Source organism: Fusarium verticillioides (assembly GCF_000149555.1).
Source record: "Fusarium verticillioides 7600 chromosome Unknown supercont3.29, whole genome shotgun sequence".
In the NCBI taxonomy this organism is placed as follows: Eukaryota; Fungi; Ascomycota; class Sordariomycetes; order Hypocreales; family Nectriaceae; genus Fusarium; species Fusarium verticillioides.
The window spans coordinates 78948-90230 of record NW_017387866.1 but is presented as its reverse complement, the minus strand read 5'-3'; the positions used below and the strand labels follow the sequence as shown (position 1 = coordinate 90230).

General features: G+C 48.1%; 5 protein-coding genes across 6 annotated transcripts; 3 read left to right on the top strand and 2 right to left on the bottom strand.

The window, feature by feature from the left end:
* Positions 1 to 337: 337 nt before the first annotated feature.
* Positions 338 to 1158, top strand: FVEG_14116 (hypothetical protein). The gene has a single exon (XM_018903450.1). The coding sequence runs from the start codon at positions 632 to 634 to the stop codon at positions 815 to 817; it is 186 nt and encodes a 61-aa protein (XP_018762215.1). The 5' UTR covers positions 338 to 631; the 3' UTR covers positions 818 to 1158.
* An 851-nt stretch (positions 1159 to 2009) lies between these two features.
* On the top strand, positions 2010 to 4263 carry FVEG_14115 (hypothetical protein). The gene has a single exon (XM_018903449.1). It carries the CDS (start codon positions 2083 to 2085, stop codon positions 4087 to 4089), a length of 2007 nt encoding a protein of 668 aa, XP_018762214.1. The 5' UTR covers positions 2010 to 2082; the 3' UTR covers positions 4090 to 4263.
* A 2-nt stretch (positions 4264 to 4265) lies between these two features.
* Positions 4266 to 6981, bottom strand: FVEG_14114 (hypothetical protein). Its single transcript, XM_018903448.1, has one exon. The coding sequence runs from the start codon at positions 6516 to 6518 to the stop codon at positions 4488 to 4490; it is 2031 nt and encodes a 676-aa protein (XP_018762213.1). The 5' UTR covers positions 6519 to 6981; the 3' UTR covers positions 4266 to 4487.
* Positions 6982 to 7818: 837 nt separating this feature from the next.
* On the top strand, positions 7819 to 9922 carry FVEG_14113 (hypothetical protein). 2 transcript variants are annotated; one of them, XM_018903446.1, is made up of 8 exons: positions 7819 to 8333; positions 8383 to 8520; positions 8579 to 8645; positions 8705 to 8732; positions 8786 to 8798; positions 8848 to 9289; positions 9345 to 9429; positions 9485 to 9922. In XM_018903446.1, the coding sequence occupies exons 1-8, from the start codon at positions 8164 to 8166 to the stop codon at positions 9643 to 9645; spliced, it is 1104 nt and encodes a 367-aa protein (XP_018762211.1). In that variant the 5' UTR covers positions 7819 to 8163; the 3' UTR covers positions 9646 to 9922. The 2 variants fall into 2 exon arrangements, with proteins under 2 accessions (XP_018762211.1, XP_018762212.1); XM_018903447.1 differs by having other exon boundaries at positions 7819 to 8520.
* Positions 9905 to 11283, bottom strand: FVEG_14112 (hypothetical protein). The gene has a single exon (XM_018903445.1). The coding sequence runs from the start codon at positions 11215 to 11217 to the stop codon at positions 10012 to 10014; it is 1206 nt and encodes a 401-aa protein (XP_018762210.1). The 5' UTR covers positions 11218 to 11283; the 3' UTR covers positions 9905 to 10011.

Below are 11283 nucleotides of genomic sequence, written 5' to 3'. Positions count from 1 at the left end.
AGCTATTTATTTAATTAAATTATAAAGTTAAAAGTAATAGTATTATATAACTTTAAAATTTACTTTTAAAGTTATTATATTTTTTTAATACAATATATTATACTTTATATATAATATATTAAAAAAATAAATATTATATGATATTATTTTTATTATATAAAACTTTATTAATTATATTTTATATATTATTATATAGATATTTTAACTTTTTAATAAAAAAACTAAAATTTAAAAAAGCTTTTTTTTATTTATATTTATTAATATAAATAGCCTTTTAACTTTATTAATAGATCTTAAACATTTTTGACTTTAAGGTAACTAACTATAAATATTCTACTTCTCTGGTACTTCTCCCTAAAGTCCAAGTCAAACATCAACCATGATTTTCACATTCCCCTTTATATACATGGCCTCGCGCTCTGCACAGCTGCAGCAACAAGCTCCTGCCAACCATCCTCCGCGAACTCATAAGATGCATTGAGAAGCCATCCATTAACGCCACCGCGGATAACTACCCGGGCTCTGCTTCATCAGCTCACAGCACAACATATCCATACAACGTCACCTGTCTCAACCATGTTCCTGTTGCAGCATCAGCTTGCAAGTCCACTGACCCTGACGAAGCTCTGGCATGTGCGCGCAAATTCATCGATGCCATCGACGAGCAGATCAGCTTTCTGTACGCGCGTCGTCTTGGCTATGCTGCAGTCGCAGGAGCAGCCAAGTTCAACAATGGCACGGCTTTGAACGATCCCACCAGGAACCAAGCCGTTGCTACCGGAATAGCTGCCAGGGTTCTCAAGTACGGAGGCAGTGAGGAGACTGGCAGGATTATGGGAGGTGAAGGATGTCAGATCTATGCTAGTCTTGAGTTTGAGGCTCAGCAGATTCGGAAATGTGGTGGAAAGCTGAACGAGACCTTCGAGAGGGTCTGCAAGTAAGCATCTTCAACATGGGCGCAAACGAGGACGATGTGAGATAATCTGAGGAACCATCTGGGTGAAGCTGTCAATATGGAAAATAGGGTTGATCCGGATGTTAGTGCGAATCTACTTGAGTCTATAAAATTCTCATCATACGAGTCCCTACGGCGGTCTGGCCGATTCAGTAATTGCTCAAACTTTTAGACAATTCTAAGTGACCGTTTTCAGGAAGGTGATTTAGTAATGACATCTTGGTAATTTCCTATGTTACAATCGCTTGTTTCAGTAAACTTTAATAAAGTGTCACCGGCAATTATGTACCGTAGTCTGGAGTCTAAACAAATTTCTTAGACTTATGGTGTCGGCATGTCGACTGGCACTTTACTGTATGTCAACTTTGTTCCTAGACCTGTGGAACGTTTCTCAAATACTATGAGTCCTCATTATCGATCATTACGAGCTGGCTCTATGGAAGTCGTTGAGGCCATACCGGCAGTTGTTGATATCGGGCCAGGGCGCTATGCTAAATCGGAATCTAGCGCCTTTCCAGGTTCCTTCATCGGAGATTCCCCGTTCCAGTTGTCATAGAAGCGGGATATACCGGCCGGGACCAGCGAAACGAGGAGACCGCCAACATAGTCAATGCTGTCACTAAAAACAATGCCTGTGGATATCCTCATGTAATATGGTCATGCTGCGTATCTTGCAGCATTTTATCTATATGCCCGCCATTGGCGCCTTCAATTGAGAATTTTTCTTGACCTTGTAAACTGGGCTGCCGAAACTTACTTCCAGCATCAAGGAGTTACTACGTGAGCAAGCATGATTTCTAATTATCTATACGAGGTAGATTCAATCCAAGGAGAACAAGAGTTTAAAGTTGATTTCAAGGTTCCAAGAAACGGTGATGTTTATTTTAAGCATGCCAACCACTTTTATCGTCGAGTTATTCAAGGGAGTCTCACTCTCCCTTCAAGGCTGAGACATTGAGGCTCTCCAAGGCAGACACCATCCCTTTAAGGGAGGATACTGAGCCAAGGGATGTCTTGGCCATGATGACAGATTGAAGATAATTCTTCAGCGACTGCCAATCTCCCCATGACTCTTCGGTCCTGTGATCATCCTTTCCTTACTTGTGCTTAACCGACATCTGCCCTCCATGTCTTTGAGCACGATATCACACACTCATTTGAACCATGACGATACTAAATCGCTGTCGTTGTCAAGCCGAGATGGCCATGCCCAAGGTCGTAGCATGGATGTGACGGCGTCGACTCTGCACAGAGCCAGTCCTCTCGATCTAGATTTCGCTAAGATTCGACCGCTCATTAAATCGGGAATATACCTTGAACCGATTGACACAAATGTTCGCACCTCGAGTGACATTCAGGCCGTCTCTCCGACTTCACCGAATGGTCCTTCAACGCTGAGATTCTCATCCAACGCTGGCATCATCGAGCACTACTCGCGGTCATGGAATACTCAAGATAACCAAAACGATCGAACAGAGCACGACTTCTCCGAGTTTGAGCAACTCATCGGCCCAACAGCCGGCCATGCTCCGCGGTGGCCATTCATCAATGATGATAGCCTAAATACACCAATTTCTCCAGATACAGAGCCTGTATTCCTAGCCTCCCGTACTCAAACGACAAGGCCAAGGCCAATATACCAGATCCACGAAGGTCTAGAAGATCTCGCCAATCTATATGTTCTGCCACTAGATTCAGTACCCGAAACTGGGGAGGTAAAAACACAGCCTCCGCGATCTCCTCCTACATCCCGAATCAGCCATGGCAAGGTCATGACAGCGGCCGAGTTCGAAGCTCTACAAAGGCGCAAGGTCCGAGAAGAAGCTGAAAGGCGCTTCTACGGCGGCGAAGAAGAGGACGAAGATAAATTAGACTACGATTGTATTGACGATACCGAGGCTGTGAACAGACAGAAAGCGCAGCGCAGGAAGCAGCAGGCGTATCTCGATGGTGGCTATCGACAACAGATGATGAAGAGCACAAATGGGCCTGATCTCCCACCATTGCGTGGTCACTCGCGCATCTCTTCGTCGTGGTCCATGAAGTCGTTCAAGACGTTTCAAGGATTGCGAGAAGACAACACCCCAAAGCATGGCAAAGAAGATGAAGATGAGGATATACCTTTAGCCCTACTGCAGATCCAGCGACGGTCAGGCAGTAAAGCTCCATCCATCATCAACTTCGGTCAGACGAGGGGAGAATCCATCTCGCAGCTCCTACCTCTTGACAACATGAGACAAAACTCACGAACACCAATGCCCGCATTTGCAAGGGGCCTTCCGCAAGATATATTCGCAGCGGCACCCCAAACTGCCTGGCCCATGAACAACCAGCAACTCATCCCAGGTGGTTTGGTTGGCGTGATAGCGAGCGAGGAGCGTGCCAAGAAGGCGCGCCGTATGCCCCCAAGTACCGGCTTCCAGCCTCTGCCCAACACCAACGAGGCTTTCAACTGGGGCCAGGCAACGACTCGGCCGGTCGGAATAGCGCATTCCTTTGGCCTGCCAGGGACGCAGACCCCAATGGCCTTCTCCAGGCCTCAAACCCCAGTTGCCGTCCCTCAGCCGCCCCCACTTACTTCCAACCAAGAGATGTTCAACTTCTTGCAGGCTCAGACTGAGGTTCTGAGATCCATGGCGACCATGAACCAGAGAAGCAGTCAGCCTTGGAATGCTTTCTCATCTCAACAGTCAGTCATGAACGTGGGGCCACCCGCTGCCGGGTCGGCGTATGCGCCGTCCCTTTATGCCCCTTCGAACTATGCAAAGTCGAATTACGCACCATCAACTTACGCAAGATCTGTTTATCAACAGCCCGGGGAATATGCAGCCTCAGTGGCCCCATCAGAACGCAACACGGTTGGTCTTCCAACCCGTTACAGGCCAGTGTCCAAAGCTGTGAACCAAACACTTTCGATAAAAGCGAGCAAGAACGACGAGACGATCTCTCTCAGTAGTAATTGGAACAACAATAGATCTAATATTCCTCGTACTAGTGTTGCCGTTGAGCAAGATAGTACAGATGATGATGACGATGACGCATTCTGGAGAGCGAAGAGGGAGAAAAGAGACAGAAGAAGGGCGAGGTTCATTCAGGAGAATGATTTAGGGATAAAGCCAGATTGGATCAGCTAAAAGAAGTGAGGAATGCATACAGAAATAGATGGGCATAATTTAGCATAAAGGAGAACATGGAATGGGTTGGGATATCATAATCATGGATAAAATACGGGACTATAGTAACCTGATAGAACTAATGATAATAATTCTTACAAACACATTGAGGCATTATACCCCTCAGGGAGAAGCAATGAGTCAGAACCTGGGTTCTCATCTTACTAGCATTTATAAATTACTATGCACTCTATCTTATGTAGAACTTCGTCAGGTTAAAGAACGAATACTGAAACTAGATCTTTGCAAGGAATGTTCGAACACTACGCTCAAGGCATAGGTAATGATTACAATATAAAACAGTGTAAATTTATCTTATTCCGTCTGACGAAGAATCATCGTACGTCAATGCGAGCGCTCTACCGCTCTGTTGCCCTGACATCTATTTGTGAGTCTTTATGCGGGCTTCTTGAAGAAAGAGTAGATGTCGAAGTATGCTTGGTCCCGGTATTGGGAAACACAGGCGCCACAAAGTCTGACGAAGACCTCGACACAGGGCGAGAGCGACCTGTTGGGTCTCCGCGGGCTGTGGCTGCCAATGCATCGAGCTGTGTCATAGTATCGATCTGCGTTGAAGACCTAGACTTCATGAACGAAGCTCTATCATCAGCCATAAACTGGTATCGTGCATCTGGATTCTTTCGCCAGAACACGAGGGCGCTCGATATGATGATCATGAGTAGCAGGATTAGGGAGAAAGCGGCGTTGGCGACGAAGAGAACGAGGCCAGTGACAGAGGGACCCATTCGAGGCATGCCGAGAACATTGGTGAAGATGAAGAGGCATATGGCGTTGAGGAAGTTGAGAACGAAGATGGCAATGTTGAAGGAATTCGTGCTCTTGTCCATGAAGGGGCGCATGACGCTGGTGGCGATTAAAGCAGCGGCTTCGATCAGAATGAGGGCGACTGCCTGGGTAACACCGCTCTTCTGGCTCAGAGCAACAAACATGCCCTTGACAAAGATGTAAGCAAGCTGGGGCACGATAAAGTAGTAGCCGGTAGCCCGATACTGGATGTACAAGAATCCCCACTTGTTGAGGATTCGCGAGTTCGAGTAAAGAGTAACAACTGGGTTGTTGTGTCTCGCGAGGGTGACGATCTTCAAAGCTGCCACGGTGAGGGTGAGCAGAACCGTGAAAAAGAAGAAGACAGCGAGGACAACGTGCGCAGCCGAGTCAACCTGCGTGAACTCCCAGAGGCAGAGGATGGTGATGGGAGGGAAGCCCATTAGGGTGAGTCTGAGAAGAATTCCCTTGAGGATGGTGCGCCATTCTGTTCGGAACTCGAGGAAGCGCTCTCGCTTGATCCAAGCCTGCTTGGCACACAGGTCAAGGATGAGCTTGAAGAGGAAGACCAGGATACAGGCGAAGACAGTGAAGATGCCAAAGAAGACAATGGCAGTTAGGAAGAGGTTCGTTGTCTCAATATGTGAGCGAAACGCCACGCGCTGGATGCCATAGACCAAGTATGAGCCGGTTTCGAGTTCAATGTTGCCTCGTTTCGAGAAGGCGAAGTCACGGCGGATCAGAGCTGCAGCACCAGGGATGCTTTCCAAAGACCGCTTCACAACTTGGACGGAAGCAGTAGCGAGATTGTCAAAGAGACGAGCTGGCTTACCCCCTGTAGCGCGATCATACCAAGTGAAGATATCTTGCATCCAGCCCATTCGGATGATACCCATAGACCACTGGAAGTTCTGCGTCCAAGCATCCACGATTGGTGGCATGGTAACAGCGGAAAGTCCGATGATAGCCTGAGCCTGGAAGTACCCAAAGAGTGACAAAGTGTTGGCGGCAAGATGAGCTGCTGCATTGCCGTAGCCGGCTAGCGAGATGAGTGCTGAAGAAACGAGACCGATTCCAATGATGATGGCAGTGACCCATTTGACTGAGAGTTGCTCGACGGTTTTACCAGTGGAGAAATCAGCCTCGACACATGCAATGCTCTCGCCCGTGGAGGTCATGTTGATATATGCGCGCACGGTGGCATCCAGGTCAGGAATGCCATAAGCGATGCCGGGAATCGCATCCAAGGCATTGCCAATTGGGAAGTTGAACTTGATATCGATATCGCCGGGTGTCATAGGGCATAGACTCGACAGGTCGAAGCTAGTTCTGCAAGGATCGACAACCTCGTGAATGAACTGATGGCCGTAGGCTTCGAGTGTAACATCAAAGTTTACATAGCCTTGAATAGATGCCAGAGCATTGACGTTGACGGTGGCCAGTGAGTTGTTTGGTGTGACGACAACGTGAAAGAGACTGGCAGTCAATAGGGAACCCTGCTGGCAACTGTTGAGCGATTTTGACTCGAGGACCCTGCCGGCTATTGCTAAAGGAAATTGGGCAAGCCATGAGAATAAGATGAGAGATGCTGTGAATAGCTTCATGATTGCGATGGATTGATGCGGTCGGCTACCGCTGAAATCAGCTTGGTAATTAGATGCGCCTGCGTGCCTTGAATGGGCTTAAAGCTGTTGGACTATATGCGACAGTAAAATGCGACACTGTGAACCATTGTTGATGTTTCGATGATGCGCGCGATGACAGACTTTCGGCTGACGCGGGGAAGTTCAAATGGCGTTCAGGTCCGTAAATAATGAAGCGAGAGTGTCGGACACTGTTGAGCCAGGCTATGCCGAGACCGTCCAAGATGCTTCAACGATGGAAGCGATCAAGTTGAGGGGACTGGTGATGGTTCAAGTTGATAATTGATGGAGAAACAAAGACGAGATGGACTTGACGGGGTTGGCATGGGAAATTAGAAATAAGCTAACGAGGGGAAACACGCCAAAAGCGGAGACTTTGCCTCGTCTGGCTCTATAATTGGTGTGTTTCTTGTTCCTCAGCATGTTAAAATTGGACGTCGATACGAGGTCATTGCCAATCACTGACGCATGCGACATCAGATTATCCCGCATCATGGTATTTCCGACCGAATTTCCTCGTATCTGCTCGAGTTTGTTGATTTGAGGTGAGTGAGTAATAATGTGAGGAATGTGTCAAACCATGGATTGTATGTAGCATGATGTGCTCTACGGATACATCCCCAGCACCGCGGTAAGCATGTTTTGCCCGCATCTTATCCCTGCTGACTCTCCTCCCTTGACTCTGAGGGCATACGTCATGAATGCCACATGCGTGCAGCTAAAAAATGGTGGGTAGGCTGCCTGGGGCTCTGCATTGTTAGTGTAAAGGCCCTAAATGTTGGTGGAAATACAGTGGAGTCATTGGAGAGAGTGCCCTGAAATGGTGATTCCCAGTACTGCTGTTGGTAAAGCTGCACTGTGCTGTTGTTGAAATGCACCGGACTGGTGGTGGCAGCTTATGTGTATTGCACTGCGCCGTAACTCCCTACCCTGCGTTGGTTCAAGCAGAGCACCTATTTCCGCAAACGATCAACGAAAATAGTGATGTTACTTACGGTTGTTACTCGGTCATCTTGCTCAAAGGTACCTTATCATTCGGTAAGTGAGCATAAAGTAACTACGTTGACCTAGACCTTGTTGTGATGCAAATTGAGTTTATAACGCTGATTCGGACAATTTAGGAGCAACTACTTAAACAACGTCATCACTGAACCACGCCATTAGGAAACGCCTTGTGGGCTTCGAAAGCATTATAGATCATTTCGTTCTAAAAATGATGGATCATAGAGCTTTGCCGCATGAATACGCATTGTGTTGATATAAAATCTCAAATCAGGGTCTTCTTCCGGTTTTGGTCGTGGTCTTGACAGGACACCTTTTGCCAAAATGGCCCCGGACGGCGTGGAAAGTAGGGTATTTATCCCAAAACAGTTTCCTGATCTGGAACAGCACTCTATGCGAACTGCCTGATTGAGTTATCGGATGCTTTACGCGATATCCCTGGACGTGATGCCCAATCAACGACTGGTATCATACCTCGGCGCATAAACTCAGCATCTGTACGACGAACAACCACCCTACAAAATGGTTGACCTTCTCCTCACTTCGTTTCTCCCCCATCCGACAAGTTTATTGGTTGTAGTGCCACGCCAATCATCACAGTACCATGTCCTCTCCTCCGGCTCCCGCAGCAGTCTCATCGTCTGAGCAGACTCCTCAGACATCGCTGTCAGTTGCAGACGCAAATACCCCAGAACAACCACTTGAGTCGGCTGCTCCCCACCAATCTGAACAAGAACCAGTGATCGACGATGATTCTGCCTTGAGCGCTGGAGTGTATGGCCTCTTCGGGAGAATGACTTTGAACCATAGCTGACGTCAACAGCGACTCATCGACGGCTTCTGTTGCTTCAAGTATCTTGGAATATCGAAAGTTCAAGGGAAGGTCATATCATTCTACCTACCATGACAGTAATTATCCGATTCCCACTGACGAACGAACTCTTGAGAACTTTGATCTGATGTGAGTGAACATTGCCTGGCACCACGTCTGGCATAGAGCAGGTACTGATTGGATCCAGGCACCACTTCTTGACGCTGCTCACTGACGATAAGCTGTATCTGGCACCTGTAAAGGACGATGTTCAGGTATGAGAGATAACATACGACAATTAAGCTTTACATGGCTGACATTTCCCGCGACACAGAAAGTACTTGATGTTGGAACAGGAACAGGTAGGTCATGGCGAGCCAACATTGGAAATACAAGATGCTAATCGGCTTCTTAGGGATTTGGGCGATGTATGTACTGTTGATCTCACATGTTATCTCTACTAACTGAACTTACCAGAGACTATGCTGATGAGCACCCAAATACCGCTGTCATCGGTACCGATTTATCCGCCGTGCAGCCAGACTGGGTGCCCCCTAATCTAAAGTTCGAGATCGATGACTGCACCAAGCCCTGGACCTGGGACGCAAACACCTTTGACTTTGTGCATATGCGTTACTTGTTTGGTGCTATTAGAGACTGGACCGCTCTCTTCAAAGAGGCTTACAATGCAGTCAAGCCAGGAGGTTGGGTCGAGTCCTGCGAGTCCGAGCCCATGACACATAGCGACGATGGAACCGTGACAAATGATGGATCAACTGCGCTGGGAGGAACATGGGATAAGATGTTTATTGAGGGAGGCAAAGCCACAGGATGCTCTTTGTCTGTCCTCACAGAAGATCTCCAGATGAAGGCTATGAAAGAAGCTGGCTTCGTGGATATCCGGGAAACCTTCTACAAGGCAAGTGAAGAGTCCCATGATATCATGCTCATACTAACCAACCTCACCTGAACAGATACCATTCGGCTCATGGCCTAAAGACCCTAAGATGGCGGAGATCGGACAGTACGCGAAGCTCAGCCTGGAATCTGACCTTGTTGGTAAGGCTTCGATCAATGAGAATGGCCGACAAGAAGACTGACCTATGATCCCTAGGATACTCACAAATGATTTGGCATGAAGTTCTGAAGTGGCCAGCTGAAGAGTATCAGATTTTCCTGATGCAGGTACGAAAGGATCTTCGGAACAAGAAACTCCACCCTTACTTCAAAGTTCGCTTTGTCTGGGGCCGGAAGCCTGAGTCCGAAAATAAGTGAGCGTCTCAGAATTATCTGGAAGGGAATGTTGGTTTCGAGGAATTGAAGTTGCACATGGCGATACATATTGGACCATCAGGGGGGCAAGAAAACTTAGGACCTTGCCTCTAAGTGACTAAAAGACATAGTAGAAAGACACCTAAGATTAGGGGTCTTACTACTAACTTTAGTGTAGCATCCTCGTCTAACGTCCCCCATTTTCTTGCTCCCTGAGGGCATCTGGATTAGAAAGCCGACTACGGTTTTTACAGATTACAGCCTCACATTTTCCTGGCACTCAAAATTGTCAGCATGCTTGAAGAATAAACAATCTTTTCTGATATTATGCGCTTTCCAGCGGCTATTTTATACGTCCCAGTTTCTAACCTAGACAAGCTCCAAGGTGCCGTTGTAGTTTCTGATTCTCTCATCAAGAATGATCGAGCTAAGCACCCAGTCTCCATCTCGAGACAGCTCACCCTCAAGTCTCTGACCTCCATCCACCAGACGAACATGTCGTGCAGAAGATCCGAAACCCCCGCCACCATGGCGGCCACCACCAGGCACCTGCAAAGTCTGTCCAGGATAGATAAGATCAGGGTTGTTGATGCCGTTATGTCGAGCAATCTCCTCAAAGGAACAGTTAAATCGAGCAGCAATGCCTCGAAGAGTATCGCCTTGCTGGACTGTGACGGAAGACGAGCTACCATGGTGGCCACCTGCGGACCAACGGAAGCTTCCTCTGTCGTTCTCGAGGACCTTGTCGAGGGAAATAGAGGTGTGTTGGTAGTCTCCGTCCTCACGCTTACAAGAAGCGTGTAGAACATAGTCGCCGTGAGCATCGAGTCTGATATCTCGAGACGAAGCGGTGAAGTTACCGGCGTAGTGACCACCACGACGTCGGTTGGAGCCACGAGAAGAGCTTCGGCTTCGACTTCGGCGGCGATGGTGGTGAGATTCATAACGATCGTCATCACGGCGCTCCTTTCGTCTCCTCTCTTCCTCTTCCTCGCGTCTCTTCTCTTCCTCCTTTCGTCGCTTCTCCTCTTCCTTCTTCTCGTCTCTCTCATCCTTCCAGTCTCCAGCAGCATCTTGCAGCTTGTGACCGCCAAATGCACCAGCCAAAGCTCCGACAATGGTGCTGGTCTTGCTGTGTCCGGTGACTCCGCCCATCTTGTGACCACCGAAAGCTCCAGCTGCACCGCCTGCAAGGGCTCCCATTACGCCACGCTCACCATCGGGACCATCGCCCCCGTCAAACTGGCTTTGAGGTCCTTGGTTGTATGCAGGAGGGCCCTGCTGGTATTGTCCAGGTCCAGACTGTCCACCAGAAGGATACTGAGAGGACTGAGCGGACTCGGAGTAGTATGATTGTGAAAGACCTGGGCGGTCTTGTTGATAACCTCCTTGTTGAGGGCCTCCCTGTTGGTAGCCACCCTGTTGTTGACCGTACTGCTGAGGACCGCCTTGTTGATAGCCGCCTTGATCATTGCGACGTTGATCGTCACCGCCATATCCGCCCTGGCCCGGGCCATCCTGGTTATACCCAGGGTTCTGCTGCTGGAAGTTGACGTTGTGGCCGTAGTAAGTCATTTTGATTGAAGATATTTTGAATACCAAGAAATGGATTCTGCTTCATCTGTCGGGAAGCAGCTTATA